General features: G+C 35.6%; 2 protein-coding genes across 2 annotated transcripts; one reads left to right on the top strand and one right to left on the bottom strand.

Moving 5' to 3' along the window:
- Nucleotides 1-17,870: 17,870 nt before the first annotated feature.
- On the top strand, nt 17,871-22,594 carry ANTR2 (Major facilitator superfamily protein). Its single transcript, XM_079008790.1, has 11 exons — nt 17,871-18,077; nt 18,675-19,177; nt 19,280-19,387; nt 20,036-20,191; nt 20,283-20,498; nt 21,037-21,246; nt 21,329-21,466; nt 21,567-21,668; nt 21,754-21,819; nt 21,915-21,999; nt 22,217-22,594. Exons 1-11 carry the CDS (start codon nt 18,023-18,025, stop codon nt 22,312-22,314), a joined length of 1,737 nt encoding a protein of 578 aa, XP_078864916.1. The 5' UTR covers nt 17,871-18,022; the 3' UTR covers nt 22,315-22,594.
- Nucleotides 22,595-23,947: 1,353 nt separating this feature from the next.
- On the bottom strand, nt 23,948-26,173 carry CYP86A8 (cytochrome P450, family 86, subfamily A, polypeptide 8). Its single transcript, XM_079008755.1, is given in 3 exon segments — nt 23,948-24,260; nt 24,262-25,861; nt 25,940-26,173. Coding segments are annotated over 2 exon segments (1,623 nt in total). The 5' UTR covers nt 25,816-25,861; nt 25,940-26,173; the 3' UTR covers nt 23,948-24,191.
- Nucleotides 26,174-27,678: the final 1,505 nt, after the last annotated feature.

Genomic DNA, 27,678 nt, shown 5'->3' with positions numbered 1-27,678 from the left:
ATATATATATATATATATATATATGAATTTCATGTTGGAATGGCTCAACATAAGGAAATTCTATATATGGATCTATAATTTGCATTCTAAAATTCGATTATGATTACGACATCCCTTTTCATAATTTGAATTCATGTGCTATAATATTCATCCTTTCTAAACTTTTCCAAATGCCTGGGGCATTAAGAAGGGAAAAGGTCTAGAATTGGATATGACTAAAAGGATTAAGCAATTGTTGAGGACAATCTATGGTTTACCAAAGATTCGTTGCTCAGGGACAGTTGGAAGTATAGTGTTAATTGTTGGAAGGACCATATTGACATATTCTGAAAAGAGGCAACTCTTGTTCAGAAGTGATAGTCAAAGGGGAATATGGAAATGTTTCAAAGTTAGAAGTTATTCAATCTGTGTAAGATTAGGAAACTTAACGCAAGAAGGATGTTTCCAAGGAGTCGATCTCTTTTGGAATGCTCTATAATGTTTGTTGTCAATTCTTTGTGACTTTCTGCATAATCATTACAAGAGGATCAATGCATATAAGTTTAAAATCTAACAGATTTTGGTAAATGATAGGAATTTGAAATTCTTACATTTTCGATAAGGATTTGGGAGTGTGAATCATTGAAGTTATGTTCAATCGATCTAGTTCACAAAGTAAAGATCATAGGCAAACTTAGTTTGCATACTTGGTGTATGGCATGACTAGTGTTTAGAAAACATAGTGTACATGCTTGGAGCATGGGACAACTATTATTTTAATTCAAGAATAAAGTTGATAGCTAAAACAGTATACAATGAATAATGTGTAATCATATGGTGATAAATAAAACGTGTTTTATTTATATTCATAAGTTCTGAGACCATATTGGATTCGATTATTATTGTGTTTCACTTTGCATGTTTTGACTTCCAAAATAACTAGGTCATTGTTCTGAATGACTAAGTTATTCAAACCATACACATTCGGTCATATGTTGGAAGTAGATACGAATCAAGACTGTCATGGGTTAGGCTTGTAGAGGTCTAAGATGTTGGACAAGGTGGTGCTACAACACTCATGAGTGCTCATAAGTTCCGAGTATTGGATTCAACCCGCACTCATTGGAATCACTTCATGGATTTTATCACGAGTGATCATGAGACGATAATATCTTATATTCTTCAAACCTAGAGATATGAGTTGTTACTATTAGTTGTTTATACATTGATTGCACGAAAACACATTGGTAACTCGATGTTATAAAACGTGCCTTTGTGTATGATTCAACAAGTAGTAGAACAAGTCATATGAGTCGAAGTTTATCCCTTCCTTTTACATTCGGGATAGAAGCGATATCTGTGGTCCCCTCGATGATTTGGTGATGACAAATGTAAGTGCTCGGCCGGGCCTGGACTGATTTGATTTGTTTAATTATTCAGTCGTTATAAATCGGAAATCGGGAAACAACAAATGGACAGAGAGAATGATTATAATCCATGTCTCAGTCCATATGATATCTAGAATGGAGGAATATATGATCCCTTATCTAATAGACAAGTCATTGACAAAGGTCAGAGATCATCGGCAAGGTCAGAGTTTGACAAAAGCTTTTGAGAGCTACGATTGCCAGTCGGTTCTTGAAGTCATACTTGCAATAATAGTTTTAGACTTATCCAAGTGGGAGACTGTTGGATTAATGTCTAAGTCCATAAATATAATTGGTAAGACTTGACCCGACCCGACATGGTCCATTTGGGTTGCATGGCATCATGCATTTGGATTGACTAAAATGAGAGAAATAACACTTAAAGTTTGGTAATATATTATAAGTTCTAATATATTAATAAGATTATTTAATTAGTATTGATCAAGAATTAATCTAGAATTAATTAAGTGATCAAAAGAAGACTAATTAAATATATGGGTTGATTGTGTAAATCATCCATACGTGTATAGTGGGCTAATGCTCCATGGATTATCAAGTTGGGCTAAAACCCATAGGATGCTCCATGGTGAATTTGAACCCATGGATCCAAGTAAATGGAAAGCCATGAAAATTAGGGTTTACCCTAATTATGACAGTATATAAAGATCTTATTGTTGACAAAATCGACACTAGAGTATGGGGAAAAGGGCTAGCCGATTTTCATGAAATATGTATATCCTCTCAAGTTATTCCAAGTGTATTTGGTGTTGTGTGAACCATTTGAGGTGTCACACTTGGGGCACTAGGCACTCAAGCTTCATGAAGACATTCTACATCAATGAGGTATGTAATTCTTGTTGGGTTTTGGGCATTGCAACACTCCTAAGTGTACATGCAACCCTAAATACCTTGGATCTGTGTTTTCTCTATTATACATGCAATTATGAGCATCCAAGGTATTATCCTAATCTAGCATACAAAATAATGAATATAAAAAGATAGAATACATACCTCTTTGATGTAGAATGTCTTCATGAATCTTGAGTGCCTAGTGCCTCAAGTGTGACACCTCAAATAGTTCACACAACACCAAATACAATTGGAATAATTTGAGAGAAACTTGAACACTCCTAAAATCGGCTAACCCTTTCTTATTATTCATAGTGGCCGATTTTTCCAAAGAATATGATCTTATATATTTGTTACAATTAGGGTAAACCCTAATTGTCATGCCCTTCCATTTCCTTGGATCCATGGGTTCAAATACACCATGGAGCATCCATGGACCATCCTATGGGTTTTAGCCCAACTTGATTATCCATGGAGCATTAGCCCACTATACAAGTATGGATGATTTACACAATCAACCCATATATTTAATTAGTCTTCTTTTGATCACTTAGTTAATTCTAGATTAATTATTGATCAATACTAATTAAATAATCTTATTAATATATTAGAACTTATAATATATTAATCAACCTTAAGTGTTATTTCTCTCATTATAGTCTATCCAAGTGCATGCTGCATGCAACCCAAATGGACCATGCCGGGTCGGGTCAAGTCTTACCAATTATAGTTATGGACTTAGACATTAATCCAACAATTCTAACTTGATATATTCATATGAATCAATGTTATTATGCTAGTTAGGATGAATACCTTGGAAAGTTCATATTTGCATGTATAATAGAGAAAACATAGATCCAAGGTATTTAGGGTTGCATGTACACTTAGGAGTGTTAGAATGCTCAAAACCCAACAGAATAACTCATCGAGTCTGATCTTGTGGGTAAGAAGATTGCCTTGGACTTACTGAGTGTGTTTTTTCACTCGTCGAGTCCCATGATTTCCAAATTATGGCTACGTCTTAATACGTCGAAACACTACTTGGGACCTTTCTAAACCTCTGCTAACACTCAACTGGGCTCCTTTGAACCTCAACAGATTGGGGACTCAAGCGCCAGACTCGTCGAGTTGCAAGAACAACTCGTCGAGTCAGCCATTGTCTAAGTCTAAAACTCGATTTATGTTGTACAACCCTCTTCCAAAAGATAGATCTGGGCTTATAAGGTCGATCTAACACGTAAAGTTATGAAATTTACATGCATGCATGGAACTATAAGCTTTAAGGACCCAAAAAGAGGTCCAAAGAGGTGCATGGGCTAATATGGTCATAAGGCTTGCATCTTTATGCCATGAACTCGGTTCTAGAGTCTAGATCTGAAGGTGAATCGAATTGGGACATCCAAGTCTTAAGGATCAAGCTTATTGACCCCAAAACTCCAAAAAGGGGCAAAGGAGAAAATCTATAAAACCACAAGTCAAGTTTGAGCTTGATTACCTGAAAGTGAAAAGAAACTGATGTTGCTTCTAGATCTAGTCCTTCTCCCTTGATCCTTCTTCCTTCCAAATCTTCTACTAGATACACAATGCACCAAAAACCCTCCAAGTCACTAAGAAAGCTCAAGTTTAGCAAAAAGGAATTAGGGCGATAGTGCATTCTATGTATACGTTTTCAGTGCTTTTAATCTATCCTTGTTATTACTACTGTGAATATTGTACTTCGTTTAGCGACTACTAGTAGACGGGTGTTTCGATAATTGAAAATGATGAAATTTCATAATATAATTCCTATAGTAAAAAGTTAAGCTTCGAATAACCTACCGTTGTTCACAGGGGTTCTGGAGTAGTCTCTCATGAGGTGATCATTAGTATTCTTCCATCTCAGCCAGAGTTCCTTGTTATTGGACAATCCCTGTGGAAGTGTCCAGTTTTGCCACAACTGTAACAGCTAGGAATCTGCGAGATAGGTTATGCTGGTACTCTACATAAACGAGTAGTGTGTCCCTTCATATTGCAATTCTTGCAATGCATCCTCCGACAAGCTCCTGTGTGATGAAAATTTCACTTGTTGCATTTCGGAAGGTTCCTAGCATATCGACTAGTAGGTGCTAGAGTGGCAGGTGTTGTAGCAGTATAAACAACAACAATTTGCTGTCTTTTCGAGGTTTCTTTTGTTTGTGGTCCCTCTTCCTCAATCCACGACTTCTGCTTATAGTCATCCATTTTTGGTAGCTCAGGAGTGGGGGTCATCACGCCTTGGCAGACTCCATGGTCGATGAGTCTCTGGGCCAAGCGTTTAGTGCTATCAAAAGTAGTTGGGTTTGAGGCTAATACATGTCCTTGAATCTGAGGGGCTAGTCCCCAGATGTATCTCTCCACTTTCTTGTTCTCTGGGGTAACCATCCCGGGACATAGTGCCGCTAGATCACTGAACCTATCAGTATAGGCCACTATATCAGAGCCTGTCATAGTAAGGTTCCACAGTTCTTGCTCTAGCTTCTGTATCTCTCCCCTTGGGCAGTACTCTTCTATCATCATTGCTTCCAGGCCTTCACAGCCTATTGAATTTGCCACCGTGAGTGTTAGTGACTTGACATGGCTATTCCACCATGTAAGGGCCCTGTCTGAGAAGGTGCAGGCAACAAAATTAACTTTGCTTCCTTCCGGGCACGTGCATATATCGAATACGGATTCTGCTTTCTCGAACCATTGCATTAGAGCAATGAATCCCCTACTTCCACTAAAGGATTTGGGTTTGCAGTTCATGAAGTCTTTGTATATACACTCCCTATAGTGTCCATGGCTATTTCCGTAGTTAAAGTTGTTAGTACCACTTCCCGCCCCACTGGCACCATTTGCTTGAATTTGAGTCATGACAGCTGCTACAGCGGTAGTTATGACAACCTGGATCGCAACAGGATCCAACTGTGGTGGAGGCGGTGGTGGATTTGTTGACATGTTGTTATTACGCCTATTATATCTACGAGGAGGCATCCTTTTGAAATTCTGTGATTTGATTTACTGTTAGTTGTCGCGTCGGAAAAAGCATTAAGCCTAATACATAGAGCGAGTAGTGAAATCACCAACTCACTAGGTTACATCAATTTATCAGTTATTAGTATGATGCATCATGCCCTTGATGATTTCTCTATTTATTTGATCCTCGTATGTTCCCTTCTCGGGATTCTCTTTATGAGTCACTTTTTGATCTTCCTTGACTCCTCTGTTGACTGATGTAGTGGAGTGGTTATATCTAACTATGTTGTCGTGCGAGAATGGGGATGTCTAAAGAATATTAATAGTTTTTATGATGATCCTCGTTGGGTCCTCCTATAATTATGCAGCATACACCAGTTGTATATAATTGCGATTAAATAGACTTTCGATTAAGTGATCCTACTCTAAAACCACAACCAAAAAAGGAACAAGTAGTAAAGCGAAGATCATTACTTCTAAGTCTATGAGATCTTAATTATATATAACCTTGGAGCATGCACTCCGCAATTATAGACCTGCCAGCAAAGGTCTTTTAGTTTTCACATAAGTTATCTAATTGTATTTAAAATACTCCTATAGTATTCTAAATGTTATGTTTGATTCTAAGGTTTATAAGTTTGGTAAGTTTTAGACTTGTTGCCCACTATAGCTATCCCCTGGCATATGCTGGTCGGCTCTCGGACAAATATAGTTGATCAGGCTATATTCATCCCAGTCCCGATTACATGTCCCAAGGCATACCTGTAGTGCACAACTTATCTATAATACTTTTATGTTGGTTTTTATTATGATATTGACCCTGTTATGTAATGTATGCATGTGAACTTTTGTAAAAATTCTATTTTAAAAAGTATAACTCTTAATAAGAGTGTTTTTGCCCAGTTGTGTTTATAGTTGTATACCAAAAATTGTTTTGATATACTTAGCTCACTATAAACAATGCTCTGATACCAATCTGTCACACCCCCAAACCTGAACGGTGGAAACATTCGGGGGCAGAGGACATCATGAACAGTATCATAACAAATGTAAAATAGTAATCAAAGCGACAACAACCATTGTATTGATAATAAAGTGTTTACATTGAATACATAAAGTAGATAGTGTGATTTCAAAAGTAGATGACCAAAACAAAGACTCGAAGCTACTCTGCTCCATCTTTTTGACACTTGTACGAGTACCTGCTTATTAGTTTCCTGAGAATACAAGTGATTTGGAAAGTGTATCAACATTTAAGTTGGTGAATTTATAAGTATTTGATTTAGAAAGTAAGTTTATTGTTTATTGGAAATGTTCATATGATATTACAGAAAATCCTATATTTTCCTAATAGCTTGAAGTGTAGCCCTTAGCCTTGATAACAAAATGTATTTGTTTCTTACGTTTAAAGAGTGATATATGATACTTTGAGTTTGTATATGAAAAGTGACCAGTGTTAGTTCTTACCATGATTACTTAGTGTATATAAGTTATATAAAATCAAAGATCGAACTGACAGTCAAATGAGTAAATATGCCCTAAGCCCACAACCAAACAAGGAACAGGAAATGAGGCAGAAACCACACATTTCACTATCTGTCGAATCTTCATTTTATATAACCCAAACATACCCACTAAGTGATCACATCAATATGAAAATACTTGTATATGTCTCCAGAAAATCCGATATTTTCTAATGAAAAGAGTTATTATTCGTTGTGTTGAAAATGAATGTATTAGATCCAGAAAACCCCATATTTCCTACTAATATAAAAGTAGTCTTCTACCAAGACCCGACTGTTTTTGAATGTTTGCTTCTAGAAATCCAATATTTTTCCATAAGTGTGTGGTAGTTTAAAAGTTCCAAAACTGTAATGCAATAGTGTTTTTCATGCCTAGAATAGTAGATTTATGTATGTATAAAATCACTAAGGCATTTGATAACCCCGTAAATCGACGTGTTTTTAATACTTCATGTGAGTTTTATAAACATGCTATTGACCCAGGCTGCCTGTAACAACGTTCTTCAGGCGTTGGAATGTTATGACGTTTGTCACCCCAGACCTGCCAGTCTAACTGTAGCTAACAGTTTAGGTGCGGGATTGTCAATCCTGTATAGATCTATACACAAGTATCATGCTCTCCCTACAAGAGATTATGGTATATAGTACATGACTTTAACTGCATACTTGAAAGTACGTGAAGTTGAATGTCTCACAAAACTTAGTATCAAATAGATTTACGTATGAAAAGTCCAATTACTCTTGTATATGAAAGTATTTCCTTGATATAGTACTTATAGTATGTAAAATCTCATGAATATCTAGTAAACTATACCTATTATAATTTTTCCCAAATGTGTGATTCGTTTGTATGATAAACCCTAATGTAGTGTCGACTTTGTATGTAAAGTATAACATTTGTAATAACATTATTGAACATTTATACTCAAATTATACATAAATTGTTTGATATTTATATAATAAAAGTATAGCAAAAGATTGATGTTTTTCACACGAGGATAACCGTGTGTGTACTTGTATCCCCCCCCCCCCCCCCTTAAAAGTGTATAAAAGCATTTACAAAACATTTGAAAACGTAGTTATAGGGGTATGAACTCACCTGATAAGAGGTGAATTGGGCAGCACTTCCTTTATAAGAGTGACCTTTCTTGACGTATCCTCGGGTTTCGGGTTAAAAACCGGGCTTCACGCGGGCATAGCTTCGGCTCAGGAATTTCACTTCTCGGGATCTTCAGGGCTTCAGGACTCGCTTCGGGTCTCGGGAATGATACCGGGACTTCGGGGTATAACTTGCACGCAAAACGATGCAAAAATGAGAGGGGAAGGAAGAAATGAGCAATAAAACCCGCCAGCCCTCAATTTCTATTTATAGGGTGCTGAAAGAGGCATTACGCTGGGCGTACTTCGGTTATGCTGGGCGTACGCAACGACAACGCTTACGTATGGCACTCGAGTGTTGGTCAGGTCGGTTGTAGCCCGAGGTGGTTCATGCATCCGGGTACATTGGGCGTACCCAATTACGCTTGGCGTAACCCGATTAATCAAACTTCTAAATGGCGTAACTTTCGCATACGAGCTTCGTTTTCGACGTTCTTTATATCCATGCGTAGGTGAGACTGTACTCTACATGGCGTAACTTTCGCATACGAGCTTACTTTTGACTTTATTTTTAATAATAGACTTTTAACAGGCCGGGACTGGAAAAGTCCGTTAAAAATCCATAACTTCTTCATCCGACGTCCGTTTTCGTCTGTCTTTTTACCGATGTATTACTATTGTCGAGACCTTCGATTCTCATTTAGGTTGTGTTGGCTAAAAATCGCTCGATCTCTATTTCGAGTTTTTAGCCGTCTACCGCTATATCTGAAACTTCGAAAAATCATAACTTCCTCATACGAAGTCAGATTTAGGCGTTCTTTTTATGTATGTTCACAGTTTAATGATATCTACGGCTTTCATTTAGATACATAAGGCTAGAAAGTATTTTATTGAAATTTCGTATTTTACGCTTAACAGTGTTTTACCGGTATTGTCGCGGATCTTCGATCGGTCATAACTTCTTCGTTATAACTCGGATTTTAGTGTTATTTATATTTTTGGAAACCTCGTCATGATATCTACCACTTGGTACATACCAATTATGGTTTTATAAAAGTTTAATGTTGACCTAGATTTTGTTAGTGTTACACTGGCCTACTCGTCGAGTCCATGAGCGGACTCAGTGAGTACATTACTTAGACCCGCGTCCCAACCTCGCATCTACTCGACGAGTCAGGGCTGCCACTCATCGAGTCAATAATACAAATGGCATAAACGAAGATCAAATACGTACCAGAAATGGGGTGTTACACAAAGTACCAACACACAAACAGATAATGTATACAAATAACAGCACGCACTGGGTCCACAACTGAAAGACGGGATTACCCCAGAGCCCAGTATATGTTTCTGGCTTGCCTATCAGGCCTACAACTCAAATCTGGCCTGCTCTTGATCCCACAACACAAATATGGCTTGCCCCCGGAGCCGACATCTTATTTATGGCTTGCTCCCAACCCAATCAGTCATCGGACTGGAGTACCAATATTTAGCCCTCAGTACGAGTCTGGCATATCAACCAGTCCTTATCTTGTATCTGGAATGCTACTGAGCCCTCGGTGTGAGTCTGGCATGCCCTACCCAGACCTAAAATCATATCTAGAATGCTCCAATACCCTCAATCCCTCAGTACGAGTTTGACATACTACCGAGTCCTCAGCTCGTATATGGAATGCATATGAGCCCTCAATATGAGTCTAGCATACCACCCGGTCCTCAATTCATATCTGGAATGCACTTGAGCCCTCAGTATGAGTTTGGCATACCACCCGGTCCTTAGTTCATATCTGGAATGCTCCAGTTTGTCGGCTACAACACGAAGCAGTACAACCACAAACCAACATAATAAAAACATATATAGTTAATCATGTAAGCAGAAACATAGGCAATCCTACAGATCTACCAGACCAACATATCGACAACTAGCATAATCATGCATATCTAATCCATACTCAGCAGACCTTGGTTCCTTCGACCCGTAAATACAGTGAAGAAAACTCACCTCAATCCGCTGATACTCCAATGACTGCTCGCACCGCCGAAATTGATAATCCTCGTGCCAACTAGCAAACTACAACTTTCATCAATTAGTTACCTTATAACCCAAAATACGAAAGCCCAAAATCTCCTTAATTACCAAAAGCCCAAATATCCAAATTAGACCCAAACCCATTATGGACCTAGCCCAAGAAGGCCCAACATATCAAAAATCAACCCTGGTCAAATTCTGGTCAAAGTTCTATAGCCAACAAGTCAACAAAACAAGAAAAGTCAAACAGGTCGAGTACGCCTTGCGTACTCAGCTGGTACGCCAGCATACACCCTTTGGGGCCAGTATGTGCAACGTACCAGATGGGTACGCCCATAGTACTCCCCTGAACCCCAATCTTCTCCAATAAGCACTTAACCACTTAAGTCCTTTCTCCAAATTCTCAGATCTGATTCCCATGGATGACTTATCACGTAAAGTTAGCAACTTTAATTGCATGCATGGCTTAATAGGGTTCTAGAGCTATAACACCCTGACAATTTAGATAATTTTTTTTTATTTAATATTTAGAAATTACAACCATATTTTGTTTTTCCAAAATTCCATTACATAAACTCATGTCTAAATGATCAGAGTATCGCCATCAAGTCGGGCCCTTGCCTTTAGAACCAAATTACCTGAAACACCCAACAAACTGTAAGCAAACGCTTAGTGAGTTCCCAAAATACACAAAACATATAACCACATAATGACATGCAACACACACACACACACACACATATATATATATATATATATATATATATATATATATATATATAAGATTGCCATGGACTCCCTCCATGGTCTTCACCAGGAATGCCATGGGCTACCCCTATGGTCTTACATTCAATGGCCATGGGCTCCCCCATGGTCTTTACCAAGTTCTGTGGGCTCCCCCATGGTCTGCACATAAGTCATAACCTGCCAAATAACAAACCATTGCATATTTAACTATAGAAACCACATATCAAGTAATGGGTCGACATTGGTGCCTTCGACCCATTGGTATAATGAGAAAACTCACCTCAAACTACTGAAAACAATAAATGCTCGACTACTAGTCCAAAATCTTACACTGAACAAATATACAAAAAACCCTAATTAGGATTATAACACGACCTAGAGAAGGGACCAACATCCTAAGTCCAAGTCCCTCCGTGGTGGCCTAAAAGTCTTTCCTTCACTAATGGGCATAGCATCAAAGTCCAAATCTATATTGGGCCACAAGGACCAATCATGCCAACATTGGCCCAAATAATAAATTCAGGCCCACAACTCCAGCAAGTCCAGGCCCAAAACAATTAGGGCCCAAATGTTAGAAACTCCACTGGAAGCCCAAAACTCTCTGAGGGCGTACGCCCAACATACCTCTTTAGTACGCTTAGCGTACTAGATTCATGGGATGTGTGTGCAGCGTACAACATAGTACGCCCAACGTACTGATGGGTTTTGAGCATTACAACATTCCTATGGTGTACATGCAACCCTAATGCTTTGGATCTAAGTTTTTTTCTCAAGTTATACATGCAAATAATCATCCAAAGCGTAAACCCTATGATTAGCATACACAATTTCAAAATTCACATGTAAATTAGTGTTTAGTCATTACCTCACTTGTTATATTGTAATAATAAGTACAATCCTTGCTTGATCTTGACTTCTGAAAGCCTAGTGCCCCAAGTGTTGCACCTCTAATGGAGTTACAAACACCCAATGCAAAGGAAGACTTGGAGAGGTAAGGAAAATCGTCCAGGGTTCTTCTTAGAATGCTTAGAGCCGAAAATCCTAATTAGAGGGTCTTTAAATAGCTATGCTTGCTAGGGTTTTTAGGTGTAAACCCTAATACCTTACTTAGGCACCAAGCAACCCATGGACTCCCTCCTTAGAGCCCTTTGGACTAAATCTATAGGGATTCCCCATTAGGATTTCGTCCACTCCACTCTATAGAGTCTATCAACCCAATTATGCAACTATCAGTGATTTGCACAACCGTCCCTCAATTATTAATTAGTTCATTTTAATCCCAAAATTAATACTAGATTAATTTCTGATTAATTACCAATTAATAATATGATTTTCAAATAATATATTAATCTTATAATATATTAATAAAATCATTCTAAATACCCATTTATTATTCATATAATAAATCTTGCTCTCTCTCCACTAGTCATCCTATCAAGTTGCATGAATGAAGGCAACCCAAAAGGACCATGCTTATAATTAAATCAAGTACATACCAAATATAGTTATGAGCTTAGACACATAATCCAACACGTACAAACTGTCTTGCATCCAATAAAGTCACAAATAATCTATATAAAAAAGTCAATGCATATTAATAAGTCAATACAAACACTTTATATGGCTTATCGTCAATCGGGTCACAAACATACGCTATCTCCTAATAAATATTTGTTAAACTAATAATTTCTTATCATTCACACAAATGATTTTATATATATATATATATATATATATATATATATATATATATATATATTTAAATTGTCTTGGCTTAGCTACAGTATTCTGCCATGTTTTTGTCTCATTTGACCATTCTATTTTCCTCCTTTTTGTTTTCTTTCTTCATTCTTCAATTTTGTATCATCTTCCACTACTAGAAAAACAGCCTTTTACAACGCTCATTGCGCGTTGTAAAAGGCTCAGACGACGCACAAATGCGCGTCAAGGAAGACCCTGTCATAAAGAGAGACGACGCTCATTTATGACGCGCAGTTACGACGCGCGTTTACGACACGCATAACATATCAAGGAAGGCCCTGTCATAAAGGAAGACGACACGCATTCGCGTGTCATAACCTTACGACGCGCGTGTTAATGACACACAATGCGTATCAAGAAAGCCCCTATCAAGAAACGTCATGTCATAAATGAAGATGACATACATTTTTGCGTATCATAATTTTAAACGTTTAAAAAATATATATTTTTTGCGTATCATAAATGAAGATGACATACATTTTTGCGTATCATAATTTGCATTTAATGCCTCATAATAGAAAATAAAATATCATATACAAAAAATACAATCCATTTCATAAAATTTAATGTCATACAAAATATCATATACAAAAAATAGAATCCATTGCATAATATTTTATTACAAATTCGACATTTTTTTGTTTCCGTACTTTGACAATTTGTGCTGCTGCTGATTCCGGAGCCAATTCGCGACTGCATTCCAGAGCTGATTCAGTGGAAGAGCATCCCAGACTCCATCACTTGAAATTACAAGCCGCCCACCAGCAGAAGATAGCTGAAGATCATGAATAAATAGAAGTTGTTAATAAAATGATGAATAAATTGAGTTTAATTACTAAACTAACCTTCACTTGTTTGACATGAGGAACTGGAATAATGAACTCCCCAACATCTCTATCTCCAATAGATCTTGAAAGGCATAACCCACCTCGCCAACATTTTAAAGGACCAATCTATCATAAATATAAAAACATTGGTAAGTTAAGTAAGATCCCATTTAAGTTGTCGCATATGCAAGAACAATTTGACATTAGTCAAATGTGCTATCTATGGAACTCTAGGATAACAAATTTTCTACAATTACACACAATGATTCTGTATCTACAGTCTTGCTTTCTCTGCAAGATTGATGTTTTCATAAAAAAAAAGTTGGGAATTTAGAAATTTTATAAATTATACCAAGTATTGATGTATATATCTGAACAATGTGCTTGGAAAAGGCCACACCTATGGTAGGAATCAAAAAATTAATACACTCGCACAAGATTATTAAAAGTTAATTTAGAAATTTTATAAATTATACCAAGTATTGATCTATTTGGTCCCCATATGCAACGGTTAACAGATACTGCTGCATCCTTTACCAAAGTTGTCTAGACATGAATTTGATCATGATTCATGTTAAAGTTAAGCCAGTTTACAAAATAGTTAAAAATGATAGAATAAGTAATAGAAGCTTACCTGAAAAGGCATTGAACAAGCAGATAAATCCCAAACCTGGAAGGGTTTATGCACCATTCTTTCTCGAGTTCCAATCTCCCAAATGCTTATTTCACCAACATTTGTTCCAGCTGAAAGCCATGAACAATCTCATTACCTCTTTTTTTAAAGGAAGGAGGATACAAAAGATTAAATCAATTTGATAAATTGTTAGGAATTGAAGCAAATTGATTGAGAAGCAACCTAAGGGAATAGTTTGGTGTTGAGGATGGACGTCTATTGACATGACATTTGAACCCTGGTTAAGTAACCGAACCACAGTTTTTGGAAGATCATCTAGTGAGTATGAATTGGGAGGATGAGTTGAACCAGAAAACGACACCTATTCAACATATTAGATGATGTTAGTTCTGAAGGAAATATAACAAAGATTAAACCAAAAAAGGAATATTTTTTTCTTCATTTTTGGTCCCTATTTCGAGGTCTTTTTTCGGTAACTCGGTTTTGTAAAATGGTCATTTTACAAACCCTTTTAAAATGACCATTTTGCCCCTACTTTTATAACTAGAGTAAACTGCAAATTTGGCCCCTTTGGTATCTAATTTTTATATAATTGTTTACAATAGTTGTTGAGTTTATAAGGAACATACCAGAAGGAAAGTACGATGCTATAATTTTTGATTCTTCTGATCCTGTGGGTCCCGCTCAAGAGCTTGTGGAGAGGCCTTTCTTTGAGATGTTAGCAAAAGCTTTAAGGACTGGTGGTGTTCTTTGTAACATGGCAGAAACAAAAAAGAAAGAAAGAGATTTTTTTTAATGCAAGTTATTTGGTTATGCAGTGGTGTAATTGGATTCATGTGGTTGTTGTTGGGATTCTTGAAATACAGCCATCAAGGGGTGTATACCTACACAAAAATGAAGATGATGATTATCATTAAAGGCCTATTTTCTAGTAGTGTTCCCCTTCTATTTCTCTTTATTTGTTTTCTCAGTGTTGCTGGTTTCATTCTTTGGAAGTGGGTCTATGGATGTATGCGTTTCCTGGGCACGTACCGCCTCTGCCCTCCCATGGCTTATTTTTTTATTTTTTTGTTTCCTTCGTAATCGTTTTAGATGCAACGTGTTTGTCACCGCCTCTATTGGCCAATATCTATCTTTCATTTGTTCCTCCACCTCTTCATCGCTTCTTTGTATCGATTTTTCATCTCCCCTGTTTATGTGACTTTGTCCATTTCCGTTTATTTTCTTTTTTTCCTTTAGGGTTACGCTTTTCACTTCCGATCGTTCCGCTTTGTTATATATTATACTAATTCTCAACTTTATAGAAATGGTCCCTCAACTTTATTATATATTATACTAATTCTCAATTTTATTATATATGTTGACAGAAATGGTCCATCAACTTTATTATATATTATACTAATTCTCTACTTTATAGAAATGGTCCCTCAACTTTATTATATATTATACTAATTCTCAACTTTATTATATATGCAAGATAGGTCCCTATGGTTCCACCGCCTCCATTTCACAATGATGTTTAATGCGGTAATTGTACTTACTTTCTTTCAGTTAATGGCATATTTTTTGTGTAGGGTTAAGGAGAGGTTGCAAAAGAGGGTGGTAGTGAATTTTCTCACAAGGGTAAAGAGATGTTGGATCGATTGGAGAACAAAGAGGTTGTGATGTTACATACACATTATTGAATGAACGATTTTATTTGCTCATTCATGAACTGCTAAAGGACTACAGTTTTTTTTTTTTTTTTTTTTTTTTTTTTTTTTTTTTTAATGTATATGTTTTTCATTACTATTTGTGTACGTTATATCTTTGATATGGTATGTTAGGCTTTGAATTTGGTTTCCGGTTTCTTTTGAAAAGAAATTGGGTTTTTACTCTGCGGTTGACAGAAACGTGGTAATCAAGCTAATGAATATTAAACGCAGTACCATTTAACTATAACAAAAAACCATCATTGAAGGATTCCGGAAAAACAACATTAAAGGCTTCCGACCCCCCGCAAAGCGGGGGACACATTTCTAGTTAAATGATAATTTTTAGACAAAACTGCACAAATGGTCCCTATGGAATGTCGAAAATTGACACTTTGGTCCAAAAAGGTTTGGACTAGCACCAGAGGTCCAAAGTTTTCATTTTATTGCAAATATGGTCCAATTTGTTTTGAATTTTTTTAAAATACCGATTTTGCCCTTTGTATTTTCTTTATTTCAATTTTTTATTATAGAAAAATACCCATCTCTCTCTCTAACAAATTCAAAACACTTTATGAACAATAATCGCTACCACCGTTATCCCCCATCACCACCACCTGTCCGCCACCAGATTCTACCACCACTACCTGTCGGAATATCATAATGCCACCAACACCACCACCGTTGGCCACTAGTCTCAAGAACTACCACTAACATTTGATGAATTCAAATATAATGTTTCCAGATCTAAAGAACAAAAACATTCCATTTTTTCTAATCTACAAACTCAAATTCAAGAACAATCAGTTTACTCTTATCTGCAAACTCAAACTCAAGAACAACCAAATCTGTAAACCCACAAGAACAATTAGTTTTTTAACAACAAAACATTACTAGATTTTTAAACCTCAAGAACAACCTGATTTGTAAAAGAACAAAAATTATGTACATAAAATCGTTCAAACCCTAACCACGCCAAAACCTCTTTATCTATCTATTTGGAAAGTTTGATTCCTGATTTGGAAAGACAAAGAAATGTCTTCTTAGCTCCGATAATGAAGGGATCTGTAGCTCCAAAAACGAAAACCTTTTCTAAGCTCTTCAATGGTGTTGAAAACCTTTCGATGGAGCCACCAGTGTTCAATGGTTCAGATCTGTAGCCCCATCACCACCACCTTAGCGACACCATGGTGTGATAAATCTGGATTCCACCTAAGCTGAAACCTCGACAAAGATGATAGTTTAGGGTTTTTAGAGGTACTCATATCTGAAACCTCCATGGCAGCGGCTGTAACTCGATGGTGGCGCTAAATATCGATGTTCGTCGCCGTTCTCAGCTAGGGCTTCGAAAATTCTAATCCAAATGAGATAGGTGGCGATGCTAAATGATATGCAGAAAACCTAGATCATTGGCGGCTGACTGGATAAGGAGAAAGACGAAGGTGATGGAGAGAAGGGCGGCGATTTGAGAAAGAGGAAAGAAGGGTTCCGATTCAAGAAGTTGAAGCTAGGTAGGTTGGGTTGTTGGTGCATCTGAATTCGTAGTCATCGGTTTGTGGGGGGAGGAAGGTGAAGTTGGGTGAGTCGTGTGAGTGTGAGAGAAGTCGGTGCCGGAAAAAACGAGGGTGGGGTTCATATTTTTTCGGCAGTAGAGAGAAATGGAGTTAGGGAGGGAGTATGGGTGGGGTAGGGTTATATTTGTTTTTTTTAATTGTTAATCAGAAAAATTCAAAATTAATAAAAAAAAAAAAAGGAAAACCAAATAGAGAGGGCAAAAAGGTCATTTCACATCCTTCCAATTATGAAATGTACCAAATTTGCAACAAAATAAAAACTTTGGACCTCTGGTGCTAGTCCAAAATTTTTTGGACCAAAATGTCAATTTTCGACATACCACAGAGACCATCTGTGCAGCTTTGTCTAATTTTTATTATGTAGAGTGTTATTCAATAATTCAATAAATAAAATAAACAACCACGATTGATAAACGAAATGGACTATTATCTCAGCATTACTTAATTAAAAAAATAACAAACGTTTTCTATATTGCAAGGTATTACAGTTGTAAAATTTTTAACCAATCTAAAACCCTAGCTTAACAAGGAATATCCCTTTCTCACAAATACCCAAACTGCCCTTCATTTCACATCCTTTTAAGGAAACAACCACGTAAATCTTGCTTCAGCCAGGGATAATATTGTACCAAAATAAGAAATCCTCTACATGACTGGACACGTGTCAGTTCCTCAGCCTCTTATTAGTATCTTTGTCACAAGATATTTTTTGTCCCCCTTTTTTAAATCTGAGAAAAAAAATAAAAATTTAAATTCAATTTTTGGTGTCCAAAATTCGTATGAAGAAAAACATTTCTGCAGGGTTTATCCTCTTCCTCTCACTCTAGACTAGAGAGAGCGTGTCAAATTATGGTGTAATTCTGAAATAAATTCTTCGAATTCCAGATTTGTGTAGTCTATCCGGTCAGAAATGGCCATCGGCGCCGTTATATCTCACCGGAACTTCACATCTTTCATCAGCTCAGGTAATGATATGTAGTTATCACTTATTCTTAATCTGTTGTTGAATTAGGATAGTGTTATTGTTTGTATGAAGGATTTTTCGTGTGTAAATGTACTTGATGAATCTTTTGTATATCATATTCATACATTTAGTTTTCCTCACTTGAATAGTAATTCATTTTTTATGTTAATCAGAATTCTTCTAAACAAGAGAGATGAATTAGTGTGAATCTACAATAAATTCTTAAGATTATGTGGTAAAAAATGGCCATTAGCGCCCTAATTTCTTACAGAGTTTGACTTGCTCCATTTGTTTGAGTAACGATATAGAAAATGCAGTTTCTGTCATCTATTTGCATGCCTTGGTGTGGGCGTGTAATGTTTCTTAATTTCACATTGCTGCTGTTGAAGTAACGATATAGAAAATGTAGGTTTTGGGCCTTTTGGAACTTGAATTGTATGTGACTTGTTATGTTAGTCTTGATTAAACATATAGATGTTCTTTCCCTCATGGAATTAGGGCAGAAGCAGAAGTATTGTATACATGTGAATATTTGTACATAGCTCATTCATAATCTCTTTAATGATTATGCTTATCCATGGGCAATGTTTTATTTCAGGTAGAATTCATAAACCTGAACAAGATACAACATATCAAAGAGCTGAGAAATTAAGCTTTTCTTCTGCACAACATGTGCATAGGAACATGTATTCAGAAAAACTATATAGTCTAAAGAAGATCCACTTTGTTTCCGGATACTGGAATGCCATATCTTCTCATGGTGTTCATCTTTCAACGATCCCACAAGAAAGCAAAAAGTTCCAAATCAGAAATCATAGACGAATAGCAAGATGCAATTGGATTAAACCGGAACAGCTAAAACATAACAGTATATTCAATAGGCAACCACGACATACTACAATTAATAGAATTCGGGCAAACTATAAATCTGAGGAGTATGACGTGGCAGGAACAGATTTGGATTCACTTGTAGTATCATCAGAAGGAGGAGCAAGTGAGGCTGTTTTAGTTGGTGAAATACAAGAAACAAATCAGTTTCCAAAGCGTTGGGTGATAGTACTTCTTTGCTTTTCTGCATTTCTGCTATGCAATATGGACCGTGTGAGTTTTTTTTTTTAATAGTTTATTATGCAACAGGGTAATAAATAATTTTATTTGGTGTTAATAATCATTACTTCTTATATCTATATATAATTATTTCAGGTGAATATGAGCATAGCAATACTGCCTATGTCAAAGGAGTTTAACTGGAACAGTGCTACAGTTGGTCTAATTCAGTCTTCTTTCTTCTGGGGTTATTTACTTACTCAGGTTTGTTAGGATCTGAGAGTATTTTCTAGTTTCCATATAACTAAACTCTTGTATGCATTTTGTTGGGCAAAATACAAAAAAGCACAACGTACTTTTACTATTTTATTGATTTAGTCACAAAACTAGTCCGTATTATTTATTAACGATTAATTATAAGGGCAAGTTACAGGAAATAGCAAGTAGTAACAATATACTTACACTTATTACGGATAATAGAGCTATGAGCTATGTAGCCTAAAACTTGTAAGATGTACTTTATTTTCTACCCGTAACAGCAATATACTTACATTTCCTTATCCATAATAGCAAGTAGCAACATACTATGAAAAAAGGATTAAGCACATTGATAATATTGGTAGCGAGAGTAAAAGTATGTTGCTTTTCCCCACAATTTGCGTTTATTATAATACTAGATAAAATGTAATGTAATAGTTCAGTAGCTAAAACGATAAAAGGTAATAATAGTTATGTGTCGAAATCGATCAAATGATGAAAGTAGACTGTGGTTTATATATATATATATATATATATATATATATATATATATATATATATATATATATATATCACAGCTGGGTAATGGGAAAAAGTTTAATAAATTTTGTATTTAATTTTTTGTGTATGTGAATGTGTTTTTTGGGGTAGTAGATTGTTGGAGGCATATGGGCAGACAAAATTGGTGGTAAACAAGTACTTGGTTTTGGAGTGATCTGGTGGTCGGTTGCAACAGTTTTAACTCCAATTGCTGCGAAAATCGGACTTCCTTTCCTGCTTGTCATGCGTGCCTTCATGGGAATTGGTGAGGTTGGTATCCATTTTTCATCATATTGAACCAAAACAGAAACAGAGAAACAGTGACTTGAACAAACGAAATAGCCGTGTTTTACTTTTACAGGGTGTTGCAATGCCTGCTATGAATAACATACTCAGCAAATGGATTCCTGTCTCGGAAAGAAGTAGATCATTGGCATTGGTGTACAGTGGAATGTATCTAGGCTCTGTTATCGGTTTGGGTATATCTCCCATTTTGATTCAAAAGTTTGCATGGCCATCTGTATTCTACTCCTTTGGTTCCCTTGGAAGTGTCTGGTTTGCTTTCTGGCTGGCCAAAGTAAGTCTTTTCCCACCAATTTTTAATTCACTTGTTTGATAATAATAATCATATAAGGATGCAGTAACCGGAAAGGGAATCGAATGAAAAAAATTCTTGTTTGTTTGTCAGTTGTCACTTAGGAATGGAATGAAGCATTCCTTCTCCCATGGGGGAGGGCTGTTTTTATTTTATTCAATTAAATTTTTATTTCTCATTTCCAAAGAATAACTAACAATAATATTTATTTAAATTTTGATGGTATTTAATAATTTATTCTTTATATTTCAAACAGTACTAATTTATTTACTGGTATATTTTTATTTAACTATAGCTTCAATTCATAAAATAACATCTTTATTTATTTATCAATTCATTTTCTAACAAACTACATGTTTACATGACACATTCCATTCCTTCAAGCCAACCAAACATGATATTATAACAGACCCATTCCAATTACCTTGCTCATTCCCTTCCATTGCATCATATCTAACAGACCCTTAAGGATATCCAAGATTAATGTAGCAATTCTTTGGGTTTGACTTTGACATTTCAGGCTCATAGTTCACCAACAGATGACCCTGAGCTTAGTGCAGAGGAAAAGAAGTATATCTTAGGTGGCAGTGTCTCAAAGGAACCCGTGACTGAAATTCCATGGAGACTTATATTATCAAAAGCACCTGTTTGGGCTCTCATTGTCTCCCACTTTTGTCACAATTGGGGAACTTTTATTCTTCTCACATGGATGCCTACTTACTATAACCAGGTACAAATTACAATACTATTCTATTTAATTATATTTTCAGATCAACTAAACTAACATTTATCACATATTATTTTTGCTTCAGGTCTTAAAGTTTAACCTTACTGAATCCGGACTGTTATGTGTATTGCCATGGTTGACCATGGCTGTGTTTGCCAACATTGGAGGTTGGATTGCAGACACACTTGTTAGCCGAGGTTTTTCAATTACCACTGTTCGTAAGGTAACCTAAATATACTGTTTGTTGTGGTTGTTTTTTAAATTTTTTATGATTACCATAACATCAAATTTAATTATGTGAAATATTTTCAATATGTATGTAGATAATGCAGTCGATCGGATTCTTGGGCCCTGCTTTCTTTCTTACACAGCTGAGCCGTGTCAAGACACCTGCAATGGCAGTGCTTTGTATGGCTTGCAGTCAGGTCTTTTATCCCTTAAATTAACACAAACATTATTTATAACTTTCAAAAATCAAACAATTATATACTAAAAACCGTTATGTGCCAGGGATCTGATGCATTCTCTCAATCGGGCCTTTACTCCAATCACCAAGACATTGGACCCCGATATGCGGTTAGTAATAATTCTAATTTATTATTTCATCACAGATGAGATAATGCATCTCATAATTTCCGTTGACTTTTACTAATCCCTTTTTGACTTGCCAGGGAGTCTTGTTGGGGCTGTCTAACACAGCAGGAGTACTTGCTGGAGTCTTTGGTACAGCTGCAACTGGTTATATACTCCAGAATGGTAACTTCATAAATCATTACTTAACTAACTACTACTGCTAACTGCTTTTACTTATAATATATATATATATATATATATATATATATATATATATATATATATATATATATATATAGTTTTATTATATATATATATATATATATATATATATATATATATATATATATATATATATCATCAAGAGTCAAGACATGACATAAGGAATGATATGTTTCAGGTACGTGGGATGATGTATTCAAGGTGGCAGTTGTGTTGTACCTCATTGGGACTCTTGTTTGGAACCTGTTTTCCACTGGTGAGAAAATTCTAGACTGAATAATAATCGGAATAGGGAATTTAGATAAATTAAAGGCTAAAATGGGGCTGTGACTGGTTTGCATAATTAATTCACGTACCATTTACATGGATCATATATATATTTGGTATGATGAATCATGTCAACATGCAAAAGCTGTTGTTATATGTAATGAATGTGTTGAGGCTGTAATTTTTATTTATTTTTAATTGTAAACACAAAGACAAGAAGAAAGACAGGGACATATCAAATCAGTCGAAAATTGTTTACAATTAATAAATTGAATTTGTCCTTCAAAAATTGGATTGGGTTTGTTGTAGTTTCCTTTCATAATTGATTGCTTGCATTTGAGCCGATATGATTGTCTTGATTTATATGCATGTGTCTTTTCTGTTGATATAGAAGGTTTAAATTGAATGTAACCAACTTTTCATGTGTTTATTTGCTACCGACTATTTTTAATCGTAATTAATTGAAACTGAAATTATATAACCTATACAAGTACATCCACCCCTTTCCCATCAAACTTTCTTTCATTGTTAATTAGTTGTCTGTTTGTTTTTATTCGCATTTAGCCATTTCTTTTGTACATTATATGCCATTTAACTTGTTCGGCTATTGTAGATTATAAGGTTAATATGTGAAAAAATTTCTTCATTAATTTAAAATATAATCAAATCATTATACTAATTTAAACATCTATATGTGGTCTAGCAGTTAAAGACAACTACATCAAGAGAACTACAATGTAATAAACCCTCAAAAGTGACTCAATCCCGTAATTAAAATTGATAAACTGTAGTTTTTTTTTGGAAGTTATACAGTCCACATGTACGTATGGAATTTTAAGTGTAAAAGTGACACGGCCATGTGACTAGTGTAAAACGTTTGAAATATTCAATCATATAATCCTTCTTAAAGCATATAGACAATAAAAAGACTGCAAATGTGGGCAATTTTAGATGCAATCATCATACAATGGATCTATAGAACAAATCTTCAATGATTTCATTCATACAATACTCGAGTCTGATGCTCAAGAAGCATAAGACTGCCTAGTACATTATCTTCCAAGACAACAAACACTCACGAGTTGTCTATCTTGACAATCAATTCACTTATGTTCATCTTAAAAGCATGTAATAGTCCTTATTATAGTTTTGTAACGGGGACAATTCATAAAAACGAGTTTGCACCCAAAAAAACATTTTTTTTGCAAATTTAATTGAAAACAATAAATGATTATTTCACAATAATAGAAAGAATTTCATTCTTATCCTTACAAACTTTAAATATTAAATATTTAAAGATAGATCATATTGTAATAGACTTGTCGTTTTTGATATTTTGTGATTAAACCATCTTTATACGTCTTTTTCCATTAATATACAAAAGGTTTAAATTGACTGTAACCAAATTTCCACGCCTTCAATTGCTACATTTTAATCGACTTCTTTTTTTTTTTTTTTAATCGACTTCTATAGAACTATTTTTAATCATACTTAATTGTAACTGAAATTATATAGTACATTAGTACAATCTATGAAAGCACATTTTGAATACAGTCACTCCAAAAAAAAAATCCACAACAAACATTCAATGTATATACTATTATCCATATTCCTATAGCTATTCAAAGTAAAAATAAAATAATTATTGTTAAAAATTTATACGGTTATTATTTATCTTTCCATAATGGAAATCCAAATAAGACTATTATGGCACAATAATAAATGAAATTGTACCTACAAGATGTAAAAATAATAAAAATTGCATGTGACCATATTCAAAGCACAAGCTCAACCCGAACCCGAACCCAAATAAAAATTTAATAGTATTCAAAATTCAGACCTACCTCATCAAACTTTATACCGATAAATCAACCCAACCACCAAAATTAAACAACCCCAACCACCGCCGTCCACCGCCGTTTGCCGCCGCTAGTCGACACCTTCTTTCTCTTTCTTCACACTTTCCATAATTGCCTTCAAATCCCTCTGAAACACATTCACCTTTAACCCATACTTCATGAACAACGTCAACGACATCTTCTGCTCCACCTTGTGCCCCGGCACCACCGCCAGACGGTGGCGTAGCAACACCGCCGCCGCTATAGACTTCATCTGCAAATAAGCCAAGTCCTTCCCAAGACATATCCTTGGTCCGGCATTAAACGCAACAAATTTATACGAATCATGCCTCACGAATTTAGTGCCGTCGGGAGACAACCACCGCTCTGGGCGGTACTCGAGACAGTCTTCACCCCAACTTGACTTCATCCGGCCGGCCGAATATATTGAATAAGTAACTGAAGATCCCGCCGGAACAAAAGTTCCGTCCGGCAACACATCGTCGGAAACAACATGTTTCGAATCCTCTGGCACCGATGGGTATAGTCGAAGGGTCTCCGACAACGCTGCCTTCAAATAAACCAGTCGGTCCACCTCTTCAAAACCTAATGGCTCATCTGTCCATTTCTCCACGTCATCGCCACGTGTCTCCAGCAAGACGCTAGAGATTTCTTTAAGAATTTTCTCTTCGACTTTTGGGTTCTGAATCACCAACCAGAAAAACCAGCTCATCGCCACAGATGATGTGTCACGTCCAGCTAGGATGAAGTTGAGTGCCACGTGTTGCAAGAACGTATCAGAATAGGATTCTTTCATCTTCATAAACCTTGATAACAAGTCATCATGTAACCCTCCATCTTTAAGCTGACTGGACAATTCATGCCTGCGTGTACTAATGATGCTCGACAAATACTCCTCCACGTGAACAAGGCTTCGGCTCAAGCTGACCTCCAAACCAAGCCGTAGCCATCTCCTCATTCTCCAAATGACTTCGGGGAAAATAAAGCGTTGCAACGAAGCCTCGGTTGCCCGATCAAAAGCCAATGCAAAGCTATTGTCGGGCAACTCAGGGGCTAACGTCTGTGGGTCTTTCCCGAAAGCCAGCCCGCAGATATTATCAAAAGTGATTCGTAACAAAAGATCTTGTAGATCTACGGGCTCAGCCTGGACCTGAGCCCGTTCAAGAATCGGACAGAACCGATTCTTGATAGCTCGAGTCACCCATCGAGCCATCGCTTGTCGTAGTGTTCTGGTTGTGAACTCGAGTGCCGCCGTCTTCCTTTGTAGAAACCACGTATCGCCATCCGAATTAAAGATCCCTTTTCCTAATAAATCATGGAAAACAGCTTGCCATGTTGGACCCTTTGGGTAATTATCAAACCGGGTTTTCAAAATGTGTTCAAGATTCTTCGGGTCGCAGGTGACGGTTACAAGACCTTGTTTTCGGGCTAGAAACGGGACTGCACAGATACATGTTTGATAGGTCCCGTTACAGGCCCGAAGGTTATCTGCAATCCATTCGTGCAACCGATCTGAATTCTCGATCAGTCCCGGAAGACTGCCGAATAATGGCCATACACGTGGACCCTTTAATGACCGTGAGATGAAAGTAAACCATAGCAGATACGCAGTCACAGCAAGAAACAACATCAGAGCAATAGATACATCCATGGTGTATCTATCACCTTCTTCCCGCCAAAATTCTTCAAATAAAATTCTGTGAAAATCAACGACCCAGATCAGATTCCACTTCAACAAATTATGGGTTTCGTTTATTTCAACCACAAAATCGTACTTTTAGTGACAGAAAGTAGAGAGAGAAAGCTTCAAAAAATGTGAGTGAGGAATGCTCAATCCGACTAACATTACATCAACAAATGGAATTTCAGAGAAAACAAAAAGATCAAATTACAGACGATCAAGCTTGATTATAACTCGAGTTACAGAGAGAAATGAAAAATGCTGCTAGAGAGAGAGAGAGAGAGAAAACAGGGATATAGAGGGAGAAGGAGATGAGCGAAAAAGAGTGGAAGCTGAGGTGTGATTTATATAAGCATGTGGTTGAGAAGATGGGAAGCAATTACTGTGACAGAGTGTTTAACATCTCTCTCCTGTTTTCAGCCATTTGATATGAATCGCCATTAATGCAAAAACAGAGGTTCGTTGTAAATGTATTTATGAATTCAAATAATCAAAAAAGAAATAAAGGTGTTTCATCATTTTTTTTATTTGAAAACCGAAACAAGGAAACCCAATTAAACCCATCAATCTCACGATCTATCTCTTTTTTTTCTCTCTCTACATCTAATGCAGCAGTGGAAGGAGCTGGCTGACTTTAATTTCATTCATTCAAGAGAGATAGGAAGATTTAATGAGTCCAGTTTCAGTTGAGAAGAAACCCAAGTTTTATTGTGTGTGTGTGTGTGAAAGAGGGAAAGAGAAACAGAGAGAGAACTTACGTCGGAAGAACTCTGTTTGAATGTAAAGATATTGTGGGTTTTCTTCCATTTTTAATATACATTTGGATTTTGGACCAAAAAAAAATAAATATAATTAAATTGTTAGCGTAGGCATAGCAAATTATAAGTATAAAAAATATATTTCAACCAGTTTATACTATGAAAAATACATCTTGGAATTAAAGTTAAATATTTGTTTTATGAATTTATAGTTAAATAAAAATAATAATAAGATATCGAAAAGAATATTTACTTTTAATTCAATTTATTAATAAAAATTTATACCTTAAAAATATGTTTTTTCATGAGTAAATTTCATGGATGTTTGATGATATTTGCTAGTTAGGATTTGGTGAACTAATTCATCAAAGAAAAACATACATAAATAAAATTTGGTTTTCTCAAATATATAAACTCTTTTTAGGTAACCTATATTTCACCCTTCTAGTTTTACATTACTCAACGATGGACTATGAAATTGTGTTCGATATTTGAAGTTGTTTTATATTTATGCCTTCATATCATTTTATATAATCTAATTTAATAGTTTGTATTGTAGTTTTTTTAATCAAATAAAAAACTCGAATATTTAGTATATGTATACTTATTGACAACCATCATTTATATAAAAATAATTTTAAATTAAAAAACTAAATATACTTTTATTTTAGTTCTTAATTCGCCATTATACGTTAATCTTAGTTTGTTAAAGTTCTGTTGTTAGTAATCTATAAAAATAATAATAAATAAAAGATTTGCTATTGCATTATTATCCTATTCAATAGTAGCTTTGACTTGTTATTTAAGTGGTTTTGACTATGGACTTGGACTTCCAACTACTAAAAAATTTAAATACTTCAACCATCTCATTAAAGTTAATAAATTGTTACTTTGACAAATAGCTAAAACAGCTGTTTTATTTATCAATTATTTTAATAAATTATCAACAAAATTATAATATAATATTATCTTACTATTTGTTTTTTATAAAGCTGACATATATATAATTTTGTCTAAAAATTTATATGATATTTTTAATGTATTATTTATCTTTATAACTATAACTTAATATTTT

Source organism: Lactuca serriola, chromosome 7 (assembly GCF_051521515.1).
Source record: "Lactuca serriola cultivar US96UC23 chromosome 7, Lser_US96UC23_V15, whole genome shotgun sequence".
Classification (NCBI taxonomy): domain Eukaryota; kingdom Viridiplantae; phylum Streptophyta; class Magnoliopsida; order Asterales; family Asteraceae; genus Lactuca; species Lactuca serriola.
Note: the sequence above shows the minus strand (reverse complement) of the source record. Positions and strands in the feature narration are given on the sequence as shown.

What these genes read in the sequence shown, in the direction of transcription:
- ANTR2 (XM_079008790.1), top strand. Translation starts at nt 18,023, where the DNA reads ATGGCCATCGGCGCCGTTATATCTCACCGGAACTTCACATCTTTCATC. An exon ending in CACATCTTTCATCAGCTCAG is followed by an intron (nt 18,078 to 18,674) that starts GTAATGATATGT and finishes GTTTTATTTCAG; the next exon opens with GTAGAATTCATAAACCTGAA. An exon ending in TGGTTATATACTCCAGAATG is followed by an intron (nt 22,000 to 22,216) that starts GTAACTTCATAA and finishes GATATGTTTCAG; the next exon opens with GTACGTGGGATGATGTATTC.